A 23,830-nucleotide genomic window follows, 5' to 3' on the forward strand; every position below is an offset into this window, starting at 1 on the left:
AAACTGCCATGCAATAATCACCAAGCCCTGTCCAATTAGTAAACAATTTTTATCTTACCTGACTCCCTTTACTGACAGCATTATAGACTTCTATCTTTTCCTGAAACTGTGTGGAGCTAACCCATCAATTCAAAAGTACTGTTAAATTTAGTTGATCAATTTTCCTCTTGTCTCCCCTCCTCCTCACTCACCCATTTACCCACACAATTAACTACATATATGAGCAGCCTCAGACATTTGAAAGATTTACCTGGGCAGAAAGGATAATATCCAGAAAATCCTGGTACTTCTGCTTCTGAGTGTTACCATGCTTCTTCTCATCTTTGAGGAATTTCTTTCTATCTTGGATTACCTTTTCTGGGACAGAATAACAATTCCCCATTACCAAAGTGACAGCAAAGTTAATCAAAGTAAAATAATTACAGAGCAAGCCATGGCCCATGAATAGCTTCAAATCTTACCTATTTCCTGATCTCAGAATGGGTACATTGTTTTTAAATAGATTTAATTTTTGCAGATGTTTGTTCTCTCGTCAAATGGCAAACTTGGATCAAAGCTCCAAAGAAACACAATATACGTGAATCAGACTTTATATAACTAAGTAGGCAATATAATAAAGATGGTTTCAAACACAGGTGCAAGTGGCCAAGCATTCTTTTCTTTCTCAGTCTAATATCTTATTTTCATGGAAATGTTATCAAATGAAATGGAAGTCAGGCAAAGAAACACAAACATCTGTATAACTGAAGGGGCTTAAAAGAGAACCCCACAAAAATATGAAACAGAATATCTAAAATGATAATCCAAGAAAACTTTCTGGAAGTGAGACAAAATTTAAATGTATATATTAAGAAGCCCACCCTATCCCTGGAAAAGTTGGAACAGAATAACCAATACCAATATATACCCTAATAAAACGATTCAACATTGTAGACAGAGAAAAGAAACTCCTCAGAGACTCCAAATGAAAAGGACAAATGACTTTTAAGGGTAAGAAAATTAAGGCAGCATCATGCTTCTCAAGAACAATAAAGAAATCAAAGCAAGATTAAAGCATTTTTGGGGTGCCTGGGTGGCTCAGTCAGTTAAGCATCTGACTCTTGATTTCAGCTCAGGTCTTGATCTCAGGGTTGTGAGTTCAAGCCCTGTGTTGGGCAAAAGATGAGAGCATTTTCAAGAAACTCAAGGAAACAAAGTAACAGTAAAGTATTTTATATCCAGGAAAATTGTCATTTGAGTAAGTATCAAGTCTCCCAAAAAACAGGTATAAACTTGCATGGACTCAGAAAATACTATGCTCATGAGCCCATCCTGAGGAATCCAGTGTGGTTGAGCTTCATCCAACCAAGAGATGACTAGGAAAACTTCATTAAAGAACTGAGGTGTGCATTTCATAGATGTAATTCTAGATCTCAGATCAAAATAAGGATTGGCACATGGGCAGAGGAATATCACATAAACACTAACGGTGAAAATAATTCTTCTAAAAATAGGAGGAGAAGAGAGGGAGAAATGGGAAAGTAGAAGAATCACTAATTGTTAGGGGCCTTGCATATTTGATCTTTTCTTCCTCTGGACCTGAGGCCTCTGCTGCAACCATTTTACACCAGATCCTCAGTCAGGCCAATCAGCCTCGGAGCTTGATCCTCCTCCTCATATTTATTGGAGCGGGAGGTACTGGAGCAGCTCTGTGATACTTGCACCTGGCATTGCTCAATCCAGATGTCAGTGGGGATAGGAATAACCCAGAATCCTAGAACAAACTGGGCCTCTGTGATTAATATAAGTTCTGCTCAGTGAATGTAGATTATAGCAAACTGAAGAAAGAAGATCCAGACTTCTAAATGAAATGTTTCAATATAAAGCTGCTCAGAATGAAGGCCTTCCAGAAACCATCCTCACAATTTCCCACTTATCCAGGAATTATTTCCCCTCTAAATGCATGAAATCATGTTGGTGTATTGTGTTGGGGTTTATACTGATTAATAAATATCTGAAGCTTGAAACAAAAAAATCACTAATAGTTGTATAGGTAATAAATGAAAATCAAAGGATATTATTAAAAACTGACAAACCATCAAATAACCAGTCACAAAAAACAAATACTATATGATTCCTCATATATGTATATGAGGTACCTAGAATAACTAGTCAAATTTGTAGAGACAGAAAATAGAATGGTGGTTTCCAGGGGCTGAGAAAGGAGTATAAAGAGGAATTATAATTTAATATGTATGGAGTTTTAATTTTGCAAGGTGAAATGATTCTGGAAATGGATGGTGGTGGTGATGGCACAATAACGTGAATGTAATTAATAGCACTAAACTGTACACTTAAAAAGATTAAGATGGTAAATGTTATCTGTATTTACCACAGTAAAAATGACAGGCCAGATAGCATTACAAAGCTGTGATCACCAAGACAGCATGGTACTGGCACAAAAACAGACACACAGATCAATAGAACAGAATAGAGAGCCCAGATATGGACCCTCAACTCTATGATCAACTACTCTTCGACAAAGCAGGAAAAAATATCCAATGGAAAAAAGTTTCTTCAATAAAAGGTGATGGGAAAATCGGACAGCTATATGCAGAAGAATGAAACTTGACCATTCTCTTACACCACACACAAAGATAAACTCCAAATGGATGAAAGACCTCAATGTGAGACAGGAATCCAACAAAATCACAGAGGAGAACATAGGCAGTAACTTCTTCAACATCAGCCACAGCAACTTCTTTCAAGACACGTCTCCAAAGGCAAGGGAAACAAAAGTGAAAACGAACTTTTGGGACTTCATCAAGATAAAAAGCTTCTGCACCGCAAAGGAAACCATCAACAAAACTAAGAGGCAACCCATGGAATGGGAGAAGATATTTGCAAATGACACTACAAATAACAGGCTGGTATCCAAGATCTGTAAAGAACTTCTCAAACTCAACACCCAAGAAACAAATAATCAAGTCAAAAAATGGGCAGAAGACATGAACAGACACATCTCCAAAGAAGACCTACAAATGGCTAACAGACACAGGAAAAAATGTTCAACATCATTAGCCATCAGGGATTCAAATCAAAACCACATTGAGATACCACCTTACACCAGTTAGAATGGCAAAAATTGACAAGGCAAGAAACAACAAATGTTGGAGAGGTTGAGGAGAAAGGGGAACCCTCTTACACTGTGAGTGGGAATGCAAGTTGGTACAGCCACTTTGGAAAACAGCGTGGAGGTCCCTCAAAAAGTTCAAAATAGAGCTACCCTATGACCCAGCAATTGCACTACTGGGTATTTACCATAAAGATACAGATGTAGTGAAAAGAAGGGCCACATGCACCCCAATATTCATAGCAGCATTGTCCACAATAGCCAAACTGTGGAAGGAGCCGAGATGCCCTTCAACAGATGAATGGATAAAGAAGATGTGGTCAATATATACAATGGAATATTACTCAGCCATCAGAAAGGATGATTACCCTGCATCAACGTGGTTGGAACTGGAGGAGATTGTGCTAAGTGAAATAAGTCAAGCAGAGAAAGACAATTATCATATGGTTTCACTTATTTGTGGAACATAAGGAATAGCATGGAGGATATTAGGAGCAGGAAGGGAAAAATGAAGGGGGGTGGGGAATCAGAGAGGGAGATGAACCATGAGAGATTATGGACTCCAGGATACAAACTAAGGGTTTTAGAGGGGAGGTGGGTGGGGGAATGGGGTAGCCAGGTGATGGGTACTAAGTAGGGCACGTGTTGCATGGAACACTGGGTGTTATACGCAAACAATGTATCATGGAACACTACCTCAAAAACTAATGATGTACTGTATGGTGACTAACATAACATAATAAAAAAAATTTAAAAAATAAAGGCTACAGGATCTCAAAAAAAAAGTTTAAATAAAGGAAGGGGAATTAAGGATTTATGGAAGGACTAAACACTATGGTAGCCAGAGAAAAAATATAAACTTTCTTAAATATCAAAAAATATATTTTAAAAGAGCAAAGAAGACATACCACATAGAGAAAGGAACACAGCGTACTGACTAGAATAATGTCCCCCCCAAATTCATGTTCACTCAGAACCAGTGAATGATTATTTGTTAAGGAAGCCTTTAGGAAACTAATACACACAGTAACTATAATATAATACACATAGTAAAGCATAATAATGTGTTAAGTCCAAACATACCAGTCATTTCAACAAATAAGAATGAGAATGACTTGTTTACTAAAATAAAAACATTTTCGAATTGTCTCATAAAGCAAAACTGAACTATGTGCTGCATGTAAGGAAAACACATAAAACAAAGCAATTCAAAATGTCTACAAATAAAGGGATGGACAAGGATATACCAGACAAATGTAGATAATAAGAAAATTGGGGTTGCAATCCTGATATCAAACAAAGTAGAATTTGAACAAAAACTCATCAAAGAAGGCCAGTTTTTATTTATTTATTTGCTTATTTATTTATATTTTAAAAAATATTTTATTTATTTGTCAGAGCGAGAGTGAGAGAGAGCACAAGTAGGGGGCGTGGCAGGTAGAGGGGGAAGCAGGCTCCCTGCTGAGCAAGGAGCCCAACGCAGAACTGGATCCTAGGACCCTGGGATCATGACTGAACCTAAGGCAGATGCTTAACTGACTGAGTCACCCAGGCTTTCCAAGAAGGTCAGTTTTTAATGTTAAAAGTCAGGATATCACAGGATACCTGGCCGGCTTGTTGGTAGAGCATGTGACTCTTGATCTCAGGGTTATAAGTTCGAGCCTCACATTGGGTGTAGAGATAAATAAAATCTTTAAAAAGTCATGATATCACAGGATATAATACTTACGAACATATATACACACCAAATAATGCAGAAGTACCTATTTAAAGCAGAAACTATAGGAAATGCAAGGAAAAATAGGTAGACTCACACTAATAATAAGAGTCTTCAACATACCACTCCCAGTACAGGACAGGTCAAGTTGACCAAAAGAAGATATAGAAGATCCAAACAAAATAATAAGGCAGAACATATGGGGGAAAATATCAGACACCATACCTAATAATAGACAATTTATCTTCTTCATAAGAGTGCATGGAACATTTACAAAAATTGATCACATATTAGAGCAAAAAAACCATTAGTAAGTTCTGTAAAATGGAAATACTACAAACAATGCTTTCGAATTGCAATACAATTAAATTAGAAATTTTTAAAAATAAAAAAATAGGAAAGTTTTTCACCCAGAAATTTATAAACCTTTTATTAAACACCTTTTTAGTGAAAGGGATACACAAACAGAAATTAAAGAATTTCTGGAAAAGTAATGATAATAAAAACATTACTTATCAAAATACATGGGATATATTTAATCAATGAACAAAAGAAAATTCATAGTCTTAAAAACACATAGAATAAGAAATATAAAAATCCATCTCAAAATTCTTATGGAATCTCAAGGGACTGCAAAGAGCCAAAGCCATCTTGAAAAAGAACAAAACTGAAGGACTCACACTTCTTCCTAACTTCAAAACTTACTACAAAGCTATGTTAACCAAAACAATGTGGTATCAGCCTAAAGATAGACATATACCATCTATGAATGGAATACAGAGTGCAGAAATAAACCCTCACATATATGGTCAAATAATTTTTGACAAGGATACTAAGACCATTCAATAGGGGAAAGGATAGTCTTTTCAACAAATGTTGCTGGGAAAACTGGATATCTACATGCAAAAGAATGAAGTTAGATCTTACCTAATACCAGATTTGAAAATTAACTCAAAATAGATCCAGGACCTAATTGTAAGACCTAAAATAATAAAATTCTTAAAAGAAAAATAGGATTAAAAGCCACTGGATTTAGTAAGGATTTCTTGCACTGACACCCAAGGCACAGGTAACACAAGAAAAGATAGACAAATAAGACTTTATGAAAATTTAAAAACAGTCTCCATAGAGTAAAAAACAAAACAAAACAGTATCCATAGAGTAAAAAGGCAACCCACAGAATGAGAGAAAATATTTGCAAATTATCTATCTGATAAGGGATTCAGATCCAGAATATATAGAGAACTCCTAAAACACAACACCAAAAAACAAACAACGTGATTCAAAAATGGGTAAAGGACTTAAGTGGACATTTCTCCAAAGGAGATATATGAATGGCCAATTAGCACATGAAAAAAAAAAAGACGTTCAACATCACAGATTATTAGGGAAATGCAAATCAAAATTACAATAAGATACCACCTCGGACTTATTAGGACTGCTACTATCAAAAACCCCAGAAAACAAGTGTTGATAAGAATCTGGAGAAATCAGAGAGGGAGTTAAGATGGCAAAGGAGTAGGGGACCCCTTTTTCAGCTGGTCCCCTGAGTCGAGTGGATAGGTACCTGACGAGCCTGAACACCCACAGAATCAGCCTGAGACACAGGAAGATGCATCTGGATCTCTACAAATGAACATCTCCAGCGCTGAGTATTGAGGTACGAAGCGGGGAACCGTGAAACCGCGCACAGATATCAGAAGATAAACGGAAGGGGGAGGGAGCCGCCGCGTTGGGGCGCCGGGAAGCGGTAGCCACCTGCACTGGGGAGCGGGCGGACTCGCGGACGGGCACCCGCGAGAGAGCGGACTGAGACCGTGAGCCGGGGGAACATGCGCGACCAGACTTCTCACGGAACACCGGTGCGCTCACTGGAACCAGACTGAGACCGGGAGCTCCAGAAGCACGCAGGGGCGGCTGGCAGCTGGTGGCTGGCGGCTTTAGAAACACAAAGGACAGAGACACGCCGGCCCTGGAAGTGAGGGCTGGGACACCAGCTGTGGGGCGCACATCTCGGGAAGCTGCAGGGTTGAGCAGCACCAACAGAAACAGAGTTAAAGTGGCCAGAACATCAGTGGAGAACGGTCTGCGATCCCTCTGTTCTGTGACAGAAGCTGAGATTCGGCCACTGCTGCTCTGACTCTCAGAAGAGGCACAGCAAACCACCAGGGAAAGCCGCCAGAGAACAAAGCCCGGAAAGACCGGCTCACAGTGTGCCCACCCCTATCCTCCCTCGCAGGGGACACGGAGACTCTACCCAAACAGGGTTGCCTGAGTATTGGTGCGGGAGGCCCCTCCCCCAGAAGGCAGGCTGAAAAATCAAGAAGCCCACATCCCTAAGATCCCTATAAAACAAGGGCGCACGGCCTGGGTCCCGGTCATTAATTTGGGCTCTGGACAACCCCACAACCTCTCCTCATCAGAATGACGAGAAGGAGAAATCCTCCCCAGCAAAGAAAAGACAATGAGTCTGTGGCCTCTGCCACAGAACTAATGGATATGGATATAACCAAATTATCAGAAATGGAATTCAGAGTAACAATGGTCAAGATGATGTGTAGACTTGAAAAAAGTATTAATGAAAATGTTAATGAGAATATAGAATCTCTAAGGGCAGAAATGAGAGTGAATCTGGCAGAAATTAAAAATTCTATGAGCCAAATGCAGTCAAAACTAGAGGCTCTGATGGCCAGGGTGAATGAGGCAGAAGAATGTATCAGTGAATTGGAAGATGGGTTAGTAGAAGAGAAAACTAAAATAGAATCTGGACTTAAAAAAATCCATGCTCATGAATGTAGGTTATGGGAGATTACTGACTCAATGAAACGTTCCAATGTCAGAATCATCGGCATCCCCGAGGGGGTGGAGAAAAACAGAGGTCTAGAAGAGATATTTGAACAAATTGTAGCTGAAAACTTCCCTAATCTAGCAAGGGAAACAAACATCTGTGTCCAAGAGGCAGAGAGGACCCCTCCCAAGCTCAACCATGACAAACCTACACCACGTCACGTCATAGTGCAATTCGCAAATATTAGATCCAAGAATACAGTATTGAAAGCGGCCAGGGCAAAGAAATTTCTCACGTACCAAGGCAAAGGTATCAGAATTACGTCAGACCTGTCTACACAGACCTGGAATGAGAGAAAGGGTTGGGGGAGGCATTTTTAAAGCTCTTTCAGAGAAAAACATGCAGTCAAGGATCCTTTATCCAGCAAGGCTGTCATTCAGAATTGATGGACAAATAAAGACCTTCCAGAATCACCAGTCATTGACAATTTCGTAACCATAAAACCAGCCCTACAGGAGATATTAAGGGGGGTTCTATAAAGGTAAAAAGGCCCCAAGAGTGATGCAAAACAGAAAGTCACAATCGATAGAAACAAAGACTGTACTGGCAACATGGCATCATTAAAATCATATCTCTCAATATTCAGTCTCAATGTAAATGGCCTAAATGCTCCCATAAATGCCACAGGGTTGCAGATTGGATAAAAAGACATGACCCATCCATTTGCTGTCTACAAGAGACTCATTTTGAACCTAAAGATACATTCAGACTGAAAGTAAAGGGATGGAATACCATCTTTCACACCAATGGACCTCAAAAGAAAGCGGGGGGTAGCAATTCTCATATCAGACAGATTGGATTTTAAACTAAAGACTATAGTTAGAGACACAGAAGGGCACTATATTATTCTTAAAGGATGTATCCAACAAGTGGATATGACAATTATAAATATATATGCCCCCAACAGGGGAGCAGCAAGATACACAAGCCAACTCTTAACCAGAATAAAGAGACATATAGATAAAAATATGTTAATAGTATGGGACCTCAACACTCCACTATCAGAAATAGACAGAACACCCATGCAAAAAATTGACAAAGAAACAAGGGCTTTGAATGCCATACTCAAGTTGGACCTCATAGATATACATAGAACACTACACCCCAGAACCAAAGAATACTCATTCTATTCTAATGCCCATGGAACATTCTCAAGAATAGACCATGTTCTAGGACACAAAACAGGTCTCAACCGATACCAAAAGACTGAAATTATTCCCTGCATATTCTCAGACAACAACGCTCTGAAATTGGAACTCAGCCACAAGTAAAAATTTGGAAGAAACTCAAACACTTGGAGACTGAGAACCATCCTGCTCAGGAATGACTCGATAAACCAGGAAATCAAAAATCAATTTAAACAACTTATGGAGACCAACGAGAATGAAAACACAACGGTCCAAAACCTATGGGATACTGCAAAGGCAGTCCTAAGGGGGAAATATATAGCCATCCAAGCCTCCCTCAAAAGAATAGAAAAATCTAAAATGCAGTTTTTATATTCTCACCTCAAGAAGCTGGAACAGCGACAGAGGGACAGACCTAATCCACGCACGAGGAAGCAGTTGACCAAGATTAGAGCAGAAATCAATGAATTAGAAACCAGGAGTATAGTAGAGCAGATCAACAGAACTAGAAGCTGGTTCTTTCAGAGAATCAATAAAATTGACAGACCGCTGGCAAGACTTATCCAAAAGAATAGAGAAAGGACCCAAATTAATAAAATTATGAATGAAAAAGGAGAGGTCACAACCAACACCAATGAAATTGGAAGGATTATTAGAAACTTTTACCAACAGCTATATGCCAATAAACTAAGCAATCTGGAAGAGAAGGAGGCCTTCCTGGAAACCTATAAACTACCAAGACTGAAACAGGAAGAAATAGATTTTTTAAACAGGCCAATTAATTATGAAGAGATTGAGTCAGTGATAAACAACCTTCCAAATAACAAAACTCCAGGCCCGGACGGTTTTCCTGGGGTATTCGACCAAACATTCAAAGAAGAAATAATACTTATTATCCTAAAGCTATTTCAAAAAGTAGAAACAGAAGCTACCAAACTCATTCTATGAGGCCAATATTACCTTGATCCCCAAACCAGGCAAAGACCCCATCAAAAAGGAGAATTACAGACCAATTTCCCTAATGAACATGGACGCCAAAATCCTCAACAAGATCCTCGCTAGTAGAATCCAACAGTACATTAAAACGATTATCCATCAGGACCAAGTGGGATTCATCCCTGGGATGCAAGGGTGGTTCAACATTCGCAAATCAATCGGTGTCTTAGATTTAATCCAGAAAGAAAAATTCAAAAATCATATGATTCTCTCAATAGATGCAGATAAAACATTTGACAAAATACAGCATCCTTTCCTGATTAAAACCCTTCAGAGTGTAGGGATAGAGGGTACATTCCTCAATCTCATAAAAACCATCTATGAAAAGCCTACAGCAAATATCATTCTCAATGGGGAAAAGCTGGAAGCCTTTCCCTTAAGATCAGGAACACGACAAGGATGCCCACTCTCGCCACTATTATTCAACATAGTACTAGAAGTCCTTGCAACAGCAATCAGACAACAAAAAGGGATGAAAGGTATCCAAATCGGCAAAGAAGAAATCAAAATGTCTCTCTTCGCAGACGACGTGATACTCTATACGGAAAACCCAAAGAATCCACTCCCAAACTATTAGAAGTTACAGAACAATTCAGTAATGTGGCGGGTTACAAAATCAATGCTCAGAAATCAGTTGCATTTCTATACACGAATAATGAGACTGAAGAAAGAGAAATTAGGGAATCCATCCCATTTACAATAACACCAAAAACCATACGTTACCTTGGAATTAACTTAACCAGAGACGTAAAGGACCTATATTCTAGAAACTATAAATCACTCTTGAAAGACATTGAAGAAGACACAAAAAGATGGAAAAATATTCCATGCTCATGGATTGGAAGAATTAACATAGTTAAAATGTCCATGCTACCCAGAGCAATCTACACTTTCAATGCTATCCCGATTAAAATACCAATGACATTTTTCAAAGAACTGGAACAAACAGTCCTTAAATTTGTATGGAACCAGAAAAGGCCCTGAATCTCCAAGGAACTCTTGAAAAGGAAAAACAAAGCTGGGGGCATCACAATGCCGGATTTCGAGCTGTACTACAAAGCTGTGATCACAAAGACAGCATGGTACTGGCACAAAAACAGACACATAGACAATGGAACAGAATAGAGAATCCAAAAATGGACCCTCAGCTCTTTGGGCAACTAATCTTTGATAAAGCAGGAAAAAACATCCAGTGGAAAAAAGACAGTCTCTTCAATAAATGGTGCTGGGAAAATTGGACAGCTACATGCAAAAGAATGAAACGTGACCACTCTCTCACACCATACACAAAGATAAACTCCAAATGGATGAAAGGAATCCATCAAAATCCTAGAGGAGAACATAGGCAGCAACCTCTACGACATCGGCCAAAGCAACCTTTTTCATGACACATCTCCAAAGGCAAGAGAAACAAAAGATAAAATGAACTTGTGGGACTTCATCAAGATGAAAAGCTTCTGCACAGCCAAGGAAACAGTCAAAAAAACTAAGAGGCAGCCCACGGAATGGGAGAATGTATTTGCAAATGATGCTACAGATAAAAGACTGGTATCCAAGATCTACAAAGAACTTCTCAAACTCAATACGCGAGAAACAAATAAATCATAAAATGGGCAGAAGATATGAACAGACACTTTTCCAATGATGACATACAAATGGCTAACAGACACATGAAAAAATGTTCAAAATCATGAGCCATCAGGGAAATTCAAATCAAAACCACACTAAGATACCACCTTATGCCAGTTAGAATGGCAAAAATTGACAAGGCAAGAAACAACAATTGCTGGAGAGGATGTGGAGAAAGGGGATCCCTCCTACATTGTTTGTGGGAATGCAGGTTGGTACAGCCACTCTGGAAAACAGTGTGGAGGTCCCTTAAAAAGTTAAAAATTGAGCTACCCTATGACCCAGCCATTGCACTACTGGGTATTTACCCCAAAGATACAGACGTAGTGAAGAGAAGGGCCATATGCACCCCAATGTTCGTAGCAGCATTGTCCACAATAGCTGAATCGTGGAAGGAACCGAGATGCCCTTCAACAGATGACTGGATTAAGAAGTTGTGGTCCATATATACAATGGAATATTACTCAGCTATCAGAAAGAACGAGTTCTCAACATTTGCTGCAACATGGACGGCACTGGAGGATATAATGCTAAGTGAAATAAGTCAAGCAGAGAAAGACAATTATCATATGATTTCTCTCATCTATGGAACATAAGAACTAGGAAGATCAGTAGGGGAAGAAAGGGATAAAGAAAGGGGGGTAATCAGAAGGGGGAATGAAGCATGAGAGACTACGGACTCTGAGAAACAAACTGAGGGCTTCGGAGGGAAGGGCATGGGGGAATGGGATAGACCGGTGATGGGTAGTAAGGAGGGCACGTATTGCATGGTGCACTGGGTGTTATACGCAACTAATGAATCATCGAACTTTACATCATAAACCAGGGATGCACTGTATGGTGACTAACATAATATAATAAAAAAAACATTAAAAAATAAAATAAAATAAAATAAAATAATCCACTGGAAAAAAAAAGAATCTGGAGAAATCAGAAACCCTTGTGCATTATTGGTGTGAATGCAAAATGGTACAGCTGCTGTGGAAAACAATATGGCAACACCTCAAATAATAAAAAAATAGAATTATCATATGATCCGGCAATTCCATTTCTGGGTATACCCTCAAAAGAATTAAAAGCAGAGTCTTGAAGAGATATTTGTACCCCCATGTTTCTAACAACATTATTCACAAAAGCTAAAATATGGAAGCAGCCCAAGTGTCCATTGATGGATGAATGCATAAACAAAATGTGATAGAATATGCATAGGATGGAATATTTTCAGTCTTAAAAAAGTAGAAAATTCTGACATATGCTATAACATGGATAAACCTTGAGGACAAGCTAAGCAAAATAAGCCAGTCACAGAAAGACCAATATCCACAGATTCCATTTATAGGGTACTTAGAATGGCCCAAATCATAAAGACAGAAAGTACAATGGTGGTTGCCAGGGACTGAGGAGAGGGAAGAATAGGGAGTTACTGTTTAATAGGTATAGAATTTTAGTCTTACAAGACAAATAGATTTATGGGGATGGATGGTGATGGCTGCACAACAATGTAAGTGTATTTAATACCACGGACCTGTACATTTAAAATATGGTTGGGGCACCTGAGTGGTTCAGTCAGTTAAGCATCTGCCTTTGGCTCAGGTCATGATCCCAGGGTCCTGGGATTAAGCCCACATTGGGCTCTCTTCTTAGTGGGGAGCCTGCTTCTCCCTCTCCCTGCCACTCTGCCTGCTTGTGCTCTCTCTCTCTCCGTCAAATAAATAAATAAAATCTTTTTAAAAATAAAAAAATAAAACATGGTTAAGATGGTAAAGTTTACGTTATATGTATTTTACCACAATAAAAAAAGAAAAAAAACCTACAAATACACACACACACACACACACACACACACACACACACACACACAGATTAACAAAGCAAATAAAAAAGAGGAAAAATAATGAAAGAATAAAATACAGTAGTCCTCTCTTATCTGCAGGGATATGTACCAAGACCACCAATGGATACCTGAAGCCACAGATAGTACCTAGCCCTAATCTGTTTTTTTCTTATACATACATACATACTTATGATAAAGTTTAACTTATAAATTAGGCACAGTAAGAGATTAGCAACAATAAAAATGAAATAAAATAATTATAAAATATGCTGTAATAAAATTTATGTGAGTGTGGTCTCTTGTTCTTTCTCAAAATAACTCATCGTACTATACTCTCACCTTGCTTCTTGTGATGATGTGAGATGATAAAATAGCTATGTGATGAGGTGAAGTGAGGGGAATGACACAAGCACTGTGATGTAGAGTTAGGTTACTACCGACTTTCTGATGATACATCAGAAGGGTCATCTTCTTCTGGACCATGATTGCGCATGGGTAACTGAAACCACGGAAAGCAAAACCATAGAAGAGGGAGAGCTACTGTAAATATATTAAATCCTAACTTAAAAACTAGAGAAAGAATAACAAATAAACCAACAGAGAGTACAAAAAATACAGAAAATAGCAAAAGTTAATACGGTAAAGAACAGAAAAATAGTAGACCAAATTAATAAATCAAAATTTTGGCTCTTTCAAAAAAATCCGTAACAGACATATACTAGCTAATTTAATCAGGAAAAGAGAGAGAATGTACAAATATATGAGGTAAGAAATGACAAAGGGAAAATAACTATTAATACAGAGAAATTTTTAAAAATTTAAATTGTTTATTTATTTATTTTTTAAGATTTTATTTTTAAGTGATCTCTACACCAAACGTGGGGCTTGAACTTCCAACCCTGAAATCAAGAGTTGCATGCTCTACTGACTAAGCCAGCCAGGAGACCCCAGAGAATTTTTTTTTAAAGATCAGAGAAATTTTTTAAAACCATGAGCTTATTGCTTCTATCCAAATAAATTTTAAAACCTAGATGAAATGGAAAATTCAGTATACCAGAGTTGACCCAAGTAGAGATAGAAAACTTAGATTAATTTCCACATAAGAAATAGAGAAGGTCATCAAGGAACGATCCCCACCAGAAAAATGAAAAATAAAGGACCAAAAAGAAGAAAAAGAGAAAGGAACAGAAGAAGTATTTGAAACAATAAACAACTGAGAACTTTCCAAAATTAATGATAGAACCAAACCACAGATACAAGAGACGCAGAGAATACCAAGCAGGAAAACATCAAAAAATCTACACCAAAAAGTCAATATGCACAATGTATTCAAATTACAGAAGATCAAAGACAAAAAGAAAATCTTAAAAGAAACCACAGGAAAAAAACAATTTACCTACAGAACAGCAGTGACAAAAATGACATTGGACTTCTCTTCAGAAACTAGGCAGAGAGTGGAGTAAAATATTTTAAGCGTTAAAAGGAAACACCCACCAACCTTGAATTCTTCCAGATTACCCTTAAAAATGAAAGAGAAATAAAGACTTTCTCAGACAAAAATTGAGGAAATTTGTCCTCAATTTATCCTGCTTTGCAAGATAGTAAAATCTGTTCTTTAGAAAGAGGGAAAATGATATAGGTTGGAAGCTCAGATCTACATAAAGAAAGAAAAACATTAAGGAAGGAATAAATGAAAGTAAAATAAAACCTTTTGTTTCCTTATTTTTAATTGATCTAACAGATAACAATCTGTTCAAATAATAATAATAATAATAACAATGCATTCAGTTTAATAGCTTATGGAGAAGTAAAATAAATTAGAGCGATGTTATTAGAGATAGGAGAGAAACTGGGAGTTGAGAATACCCTTGTTATAAGGCACTTGCAAGTATAATTTGAAAGTGGGCTTGGATTAGTTCTAAATATATATTACAAACTCAAGGACAACCATTAAACAAGGTAAAAAAGAGTATAAATTATATGCTAAGAGAGGAGAAAAATGGAATCAGATAAAATGCTCAGTTAAAACCAGATAAGGCAGAAAACAAGTGGAAGACCAAAAAGGAAAAAAAAAAGCAAAGAATAGTAAGAAGTAACATACATGGTAGCTATTAATCCAAATATATCAATAATCATATTAAGCAACAATGATTTAAATACACCAATTAAAAGATGGACTGTCAGATGGATTAAAAAACCCCAATTACATGTTGCCTACAAGAAACCCACTTTAAAATATAAAGATACATATAGATTAAGAGTAAAGGAATAGAGAAAGAGACGCCATGCTAACTAACCAAAGGAAAGCTGGAGTAGCTATATTAACTTCAGATAGAACAGATTTCAAAGCAAGGAAAAATATTAGGGAAAATATTATTAGGGATAAAAAAGGGCATTACATAATTATAAAGGGGTTGATTCTCCAAGAAGACAACAATCTTTAATGTGAAAGCACTGGGGCTCCTGTGTGGCTCAGTCAGTTAAGCATCTGCCTTTGGTTCAGGTCGGGATCCCAGGGTCCTGGGATAGAGCCCCACATCAGTCCCGCATCAGGCTCCCTGCTCTGAGAAAAGCCTGCTTCTCCCTCTGCCTCTCTCTCTCTGTCTCTCATGAATAAATAAATCAAATCTTTTTTAAAAAATGTGAATGCACCTAACAACAGAGTGTCAAAATATATAAGGCAAAAAAATAATAGGACTCCAAGGAGAAACAGATGAATCTACTCCTACAGTTGGAGACTTCAACACTTCCCTGTCAGTAATGGACAGATCCAGCAGTCAGAAAAGCAGCAAGGACATAGTTGAATTAAACAATATCATCGGTCAGCTGGATCTATTTCACATCTATAAACACATCATCCAACAGCAGCGGAATACACTTCCTTTACAAGATCACAGAGAACATTCTCCGAGATAGACCACATTTGGGCCATAAAACACACCCTAAATTTTAAAAGAACATAAATCATATAACGTATGCTCTCAGATCACAATGGAATAGAAATCAATAACTGAAAGCTAGTTGGAAAACTCCAAAATAGTTGGAGAGTAAACCACACATTTCTAAATAACATATGGGCCAAAGAAATCTCAAGAGAAATTTTTTAAATATTTTGAACTAAATGAAAACTAAAATACAACTAATCAAAATTGTGGAAAACAGTGAAAGCAGTACTTAGAGGGAACTTTATAGCATTGAATTAATATATTAGAAATGAAGAAAGATCTCGGGCGCCTGGGTGGCGCAGTCGTTAAGCGTCTGCCTTCGGCTCAGGGCGTGATCCCGGTGTTCTGGGATCGAGCCCCACATCAGGCTCCTCTGCTGGGAGCCTGCTTCTTCCTCTCCCACTCCCCCTGCTTGTGTTCCCTCTCTCTCTGGCTGTCTCTCTCTGCCAAATAAATAAATAAAAATTAAAAAAAAATAAATGAAGAAAGATCTAAAATCAACAACATAATCTTCTGCCTTAGGAAACAAAAATGAGAACACATTAAATCCAAAGTAAAAGAAAGGAAATAATAAAAATTAGAACAGAAAGCAGTAATATTGGGGCCCCTGGGTGGCTCAGTTGTTAGGCGCCTTCCTTTGGCTCAGGGCGTGATCCCGGCGTTCTGGGATCGAGCCCCACATCAGGCTCCTCTGCTGGGAGCCTGCTTCTTCCTCTCCCACTCCCCCTGCTTGTGTTCCCTCTCTCTCTGGCTGTCTCTCTCTGCCAAATAAATAAATAAAAATTAAAAAAAAATAAATGAAGAAAGATCTAAAATCAACAACATAATCTTCTGCCTTAGGAAACAAAAATGAGAACACATTAAATCCAAAGTAAAAGAAAGGAAATAATAAAAATTAGAACAGAAAGCAGTAATATTGGGGCCCCTGAGTGGCTCAGTTGTTAGGTGCCTTCCTTTGGCTCAGGGCGTGATCCCGGCGTTCTGGGATCGAGCCCCACATCAGGATCCTCTGCTGGGAGCCTGCTTCTTCCTCTCCCACTCCCCCTGCTTGTGTTCCCTCACTCGCTGGCTGTCTCTCTCTGTCAAATAAATAAATAAATAAATAAAATCTTTAAAAAAAAAAAGAAAGCAGTAATATTGAAAATAGGAAATCAAGGGACAAAATCAATGAAGCAAAAGTTGATTCTTTGAAAAGTCCAATGAAATTGATAGATCTCTAGCCAGGTTAACTAAGAAAAAAAGAGAGAAGACAAAAATAAAAAGGGGACATCACTACTGATTCTATGGGCATTAAAAAGGAATATTACAGGGGCGCCTGGGTAGCGCAGTCGTTAAGCGTCTGCCTTCGGCTCGGGGCGTGGTCCCTGCGTTCCGGGATCGAGTCCCACATCGGGCTCCTCCACTGGGAGCCTGCTTCTTCCTCTCCCACTCCCCCTGCTTGTGTTCCCTCTCTCACTGGCTGTCTCTCTGTCAAATAAATAAATAAAATATTAAAAAAAAATAAAAATAAAAAGGAATATTATGAACAACTGTATGCTCATAAATTTGATAACCTACATGAAATGGACAAAATTCTTGAAAGAAATAATCTACCAAAACTCAACAAGAGAAACAGATAATCTAAATAGCCCTATATCTATTAAAGAAATTAAATCAATAATTAATATCCTTCCCAAAACAGGAAGGATGAGGTCTAGATGACTTCACTGGTTTATTCTATCAAATATTTAAGAAAGAAATCATACCAATTCTTTACAATCTCTTCCAAAAAATAGCAAAGGGAATACTACCTAATTCATTTTATGAGGCCAGACATTATCCTAATACCAAAACCAGACAAAGACATTACAAGAAAGGAAAGCTACAAACCAATATCTCTTATGAAATAGATGCTAAAATCCTCAATGAAATATTAGCAAATAAAATCCAACAATGCATAAAAGGAACTATACACCATGACCAAGTGGGATTTATTCCAGATAGGCAAGTCTGATTCAACATTCAGAAATCAGTTAATGTAATCTATTGCACCAATAAGGTAAAGAAGAAAAATCATAAGACCATATCAAAAGATGCAGAAAAAAAATCTAACACAATCTAATATCTATTCATGATTAAAAATAAAACACCTCTCAGAAAACTAGGAATAGAGGGGAATACATATCATAATGTATTGGTCAAAACCCATAGAGTATACAATATAAACAGTGAACCCTAAAGTAAACTGTGGATTTTAGCCCCATCAAATATAACAAAGGTACCACACTAATGCATGATATGAATAATAGGGGAAACTTGTAAGTGGAGGCAGGGGGATGAGGTGAGAAAGCACATGAGAACTCTCTGTGCTTTCTGCTTGGTTTTTCTGTAAACCTAAAACTCTCTGAAAAATAGTTTGTTATTTTTTAAATTTATTTTAGGAGAGAGAGAGCTTGAGCATGGGGTGGAGGGGCAGAAGGAGAAGGAAAGAGAATCTTAAGCAGACTCCACGCTGAGTGGGGAGCCCTAAGCAGGGCTGGATCTCATGACCCCGAGATCACGACCTGAGCCAAAACCAAGAGTTGGACACTTAACTGACTGTGCCATCCCTAGTTTCTTATTCAAAACAAAACAAAACAAAACAAATAAAAAAACCCCAACATACTACAAAGTCTCTTTAAATAAATCAGTGTGATTCCAATGCATGAAAAAATAGATCGATGAAATAGAAAAGAAAATCCAGAAATAAGCTCAAGTACATATGTCAATTTAGTATATGATAAAGGTGGTTATCTCAAATCACTGGAAAAGATGGAACTTTTAAATTAAATTAAATTTTTAATTGAAGTGTAATTAACATACAGTATTATATTAGTTTCTGGTGTACAATGTAGCGGTTCAACAATCCTATATATTACTCAGTGTTCATCATGGTAAGTATACTCTTAATCCCCTTTATCTACTTCATCCTTCCCCCTACCCCCGTGTCTTCTGGCCACCACCAGCTTGTTCTCTGTATTTAAGAGACTGGTTTTTTGTTTGTCTCTTTTTTCTTTGTTCGTTCATTTGTTTTGTTTCTTTAATCAAAACATCTGAGTGAGATCATACAGTGTTTATCTTTGACTTAACTTCATTTCCATAATGCCCTCTAGGTATGGATGGATGCTGTTGCAAAGGGCATGATCTCAATCTTTTATTGTTGAGTAATATTCCATGGTATATATATATCACAGAAGAGATGGAACTGTTTAATATATGGTGATGGGACAACTGGATAACCATTTGGAAAAGTTAGATCAACACTTCGTACCATACATAGGAATAAATTCTAAATGCAAAAAGAACAAAATCACACCAGCACTGCAGGAAAAACACGGATGAATGTCTCTACAGATTGGGTATAAGGCAGTGGTTCTCAGTTGCGGATAATTTTTTAAAAAGGTTTTATTTATTTTTTTTAAAGATTTTTATTTATTTATTCGACAGAGATAGAGACAGCCAGCGAGAGAGGGAACACAAGCAGGGGGAGTGGGAGAGGAAGAAGCAGGCTCATAGCGGAGGAGACTGACGTGGGGCTCGATCCCATAACGCCGGGATCACGCCCTGAGCCGAAGGCAGACGCTTAACCGCTGTGCCACCCAGGCGCCCCTAAAAAGGTTTTATTTTTATTTTTTACTTCTTGAGAGAGACACAGAGAGAGAGTGAGAGGGAGCACGAGTGGGGTGGGGGGGAGTGGAGGGGTAAAGGGAGAGGTAGAGAATCTTAAGCAGGTTCCACAGCCAGCGCAGAGCCGAATTCGGGGCTCAATCTCATGACCCTGAGATCATGACCTGAGCTAAAATCAAGATTTGGATGCTTAACCAACCGACCCACGCAGGCAGCCCAGCTGCAGATAATTTTGTCTCCATGGGACACTGAGCAATGTCTGGAGACATTTTCAGTTGCCACAACTATCAGAGTCCTACTGGCATCGAGAGTGGGGATGTCAGGGATGCAGCTAAACGTCCTGCACTGCACAGGACAGCTCCCCACGCAACAAAGACTGATCCAGCCCAAAGTGTCATTAGAGCAGGGACGGAGATACTCTAGAACAGGCGAGGGCTAGTGACTACTACTTAAAATCCAGATGCAATTTTTAAAAAGTATTGATAAATTTGACTACATAAAAATAAAAATTTTGAAAAGGTTTTATTTTGAATAAATTTAACATCTTCCCCTAAAACTTTGTATTTTGTTTTTTTTATCATAATTATGTAATACAAAGAAAGAGTAAAGAATTTTTTCACCAAGTCCTTCATTAGATGCCCCCAGATCCACTCTAATGAGCCATAAAATTTAGCATTTTCTGTGTGGGCCACGATGTGGACAAGTTTGGAACTACTGCTATATATATATCCGTGTTCTTAAATTCTTAACCTAACCTGCCTCTCTGAGTGTCCTCCTTATAATATCTACATTCCTGTGTGTCTATGTGTGTATGACTGTGCATGTGTAGATGTGTCTTGCAAATTTCCAAATACATTTGCTAAAGTAACTATATTTTATGTTTAACATTTATTCAGTGCGAGGCACTGTCCTAAGTGCTTCACGTATGTTAACATATTTAATCATCACCACAAACCTAGGAGATAGGCTCCTTTTTATCCATGCTCACTCTGCTCCCATATCCATTTCTATGTAGCATGAGTGTTTTCAGTTTGTCAATATTCCTTTGTTACTACTGCAAACCCTGCACAAAAAGCCATATGCCCTGTGTGCTTTGGGATATTAAATGTCCCCTTGTTATATTTGTATTAATAACAATTATACATAATGAACATGATATAGAAAACTTCCGACAGGACTACTACTATGGATCTAGCAAACTCTTCTAAAGCAGCTCTCTCCCTACAAAATCTCCATTAAGAACAAGAATGTTTTCTTTTTTCACACTGAGGCCTATTCTTCTAGACAGACACAATGCAATTATGACAGCGCATGGACTTGGGCCACCCAAATGCAAGAAATACCTGTGTACTTATGTAGAATTTTGACCATCTCCTGTAAGCGGTGGCCCTGAGGGCTGAATTTGAAAATGATGTCATGGTGATGTAAGAAACTGTATAAGCGGTAAAAGATGATTTTGCTGGCTTCAAACGTTGCTTTAACATAAAGATCACGGGTGCTAGAAGAGAAAGCAGGGACAACGTGTCAATGAATGACTTAGATGATGGCGAACAAGTACCTTTTTTTGCTTTCCTGTCACTGACCTGCTTATCTGGCAGTTGGTTTCCTGGCTGAAAGCACATTTCATAAGTATGTCCAGGGTCATCAAGTCGATGTGCTCATAGACCTCCACAACTGTGTCCTGAGGGCTGCAAATCTTCTCCCACTTACCCTGGCACGGGAGGTCAAGATCAACGACATCATCATCATCAAACTTCCTTTATCTGAAAGCTCCTCCCTGACCCTGCGCTTAGGATGTAATGTGGACAGCCCTGGCCTAAATTAAGCAAATGCTTACTTGGCATGAGGAAGGGAAAACTGCACCCAGCCGGGTGAGAAAGAGCATGGAGCAAACCAGGTCTGGTACATGGCTGAGTTAAGTATCTTTGGCCTTGCAGTTATTACCATAACTCTGCCTTACAGCAGATCAGAGTCCCAGTAAAACAGACCTGTAATTACAAAGGGTCACCCCAGGGCTTCCTCCATCTCCAGTCCCCAAATTGCTAAACACCCCACCCCACCATCACTACTGCCAACCACCATAGCCACATTTAAAATAAACTTGGAACATTGTAAAAAAACATTTTCAAGTCAGGGGCGCTTGGGTGGCTCAATTGGTTAAGCGTCTGACTCAATTTCGGCTCAGGTCATGATCTCAGGGTTGCGACATCAAGCCCCGCTTAAGGTTCTCTCTCTCTCCCTCTGCCCCTCCCCTCTCTCTTTCTAACAAAACAAAAACAAACACATTTTCTTTTTTCATTTTTTTGTCCCTTAACTCAATGTGGTTTTATTTTTTTTATTTTGTTCAGTTAGCCAACACACAGTACATCATTAGTTTTTGATGTAGTGTTCAATGATTCATAAGTTGCGTATAATACCCAGTGCTCCTCACTACACATGCCCTCCTTAATACCCATCACCCGGTTACCTCATGCCCCCAACCCCTTCCCTTCTGCAACCCTCAGTTTTTTTCCTGGAGTCCAGAGTCTCTCATGGTTTGTCTCCCTCTCTGATTTTTTCCTATTCAGTTTTCCCTCTTTGCCCTGTGGTCCTCTGTGTTATTCCTTAATTGCCACACACGAGTGAAACTATATGATAATTGTCTTTCTCTGCTTGACTTATTTCACTTAGCATGATCCCCTCCAGTTCCATCCATATCGTTGCAAATGGTGGGTAGTCATCCTTTCTGAAGCCTGAGTAATATTCCATTGTATATATGGACCACATCTTCTTTATCCATTTTCAATTCAGAAGCGGTGGTCAGAGAGAAGCCATGAAAGGAATAGCTTTGGGGAGTGACTCCCAGTCAAGTGCTCCCTCTGTCCACTTTACTTCTGTGATCTACTCATGACGTGAGATGTTTTGTGGCTGAAACTGCCATAAAGTTCCCTGTTGAAAATATATTTGTCATAATAAGCATTCTTTGTGTAAAACACAAATACATCTGAATGGTTCAAGTCAGATCAACCTACATTTGCTGAGTACCTATGCTGTAGCTAGGGGCTGTTATGCATTTCGAAGTCTCGGAAAAAAAGGCAGAGGTTTTTTTTTTTTTTTTAAAGCTTTTACCCAAATGTCAACTGTTTATTCAATTGTTTTCATCTTGAATTATGTAAGTTTTACTGAGTAAATAAAGTAAATTTAGAAGAAATGGGAGCAAAGGGGAGGTTCAATGCTGGAGGCACTTGGGCACAGTTCAGCAGAGGGAGGGGCTATGAGTGAGGTCTCAGGCACAGGTGGGACAGAGAAATGAGGAAGACAGAAGCAGTTTTATTTGAACAGAGATAAACCCAGTACCACCACTGGCTAGTCTGCAATTGTGCACAAAGCCGCTCAGCACGAGAATGGAAGGAGCACACCCCTTGCCCCAAGCCCGCTAGCCTTCACCTCTGGTTCTCTGCCAAGAATGAGACACGGGTCTTTTTACCCCAACCAGGGAGACTGAGGTTAAATCTGCTTCTATGAGAACCCAGTCAATCATCTGATAACAGTGGTTCTCTCTTGGGAAAAGTGATGGGCTTGCAAATGAAGGTGGAGGGAAACTTTGGCTTTGTTTGTGGAGTTTGAAGTGTTTCTGATAAAATTTGTATTAACAAATTACTTATCTGATTTTTAAACAAGTACAAATTTTAAAATTCAAAATATACCATGTACAAGTGGAGTTTTGGAATGGAACTCATTTACAAATCAGAGACCACCCTTAGCAATATTCCTCTGCCAACATCCTCCTGCCCCTTTGAAAAGGCTCAAGTCAGCTGCTAATGATGGACCACAAGAAGAAACTCACATCTGCGACATTAATGTAGATACTATCCTTTGCTAGGGTCTTTTTGACCATCAGGCATGTTCATTCCAACTTCCACACCTTTGTCCATGCTAACTCACTCTGCCTAGAATTAGCCACACCTGTATTAGCCACATAATCAAGTCCAGCTCAT

The 23,830-nt window shown here is 38.6% G+C and overlaps 1 protein-coding gene and 1 pseudogene across 2 annotated transcripts in view; one reads left to right on the forward strand and one right to left on the reverse strand.

Annotated features, from left to right (window-relative positions):
- LOC113254711 (cytochrome P450 4X1) overlaps window positions 1-23,830 on the reverse strand; it is a 47,049-nt gene that overhangs the window by 9,450 nt on the left and 13,769 nt on the right. For both annotated transcript variants that reach the window (XM_026498162.4, XM_026498163.4), the window contains exons 5-7: window positions 21,437-21,564; window positions 21,197-21,351; window positions 251-357 (exon numbers count right to left, since the gene is read on the reverse strand). In XM_026498162.4, the coding sequence (XP_026353947.3) occupies window positions 251-357; window positions 21,197-21,351; window positions 21,437-21,564 (390 nt within the window). The remainder of the gene's footprint in view (window positions 1-250; window positions 358-21,196; window positions 21,352-21,436; window positions 21,565-23,830) is intronic.
- On the forward strand, window positions 796-1,844 carry LOC113254295 (cytochrome c oxidase subunit NDUFA4-like; annotated as a pseudogene).

Source organism: Ursus arctos, unplaced genomic scaffold (assembly GCF_023065955.2).
Source record: "Ursus arctos isolate Adak ecotype North America unplaced genomic scaffold, UrsArc2.0 scaffold_12, whole genome shotgun sequence".
NCBI lineage: Eukaryota > Metazoa > Chordata > Mammalia > Carnivora > Ursidae > Ursus > Ursus arctos.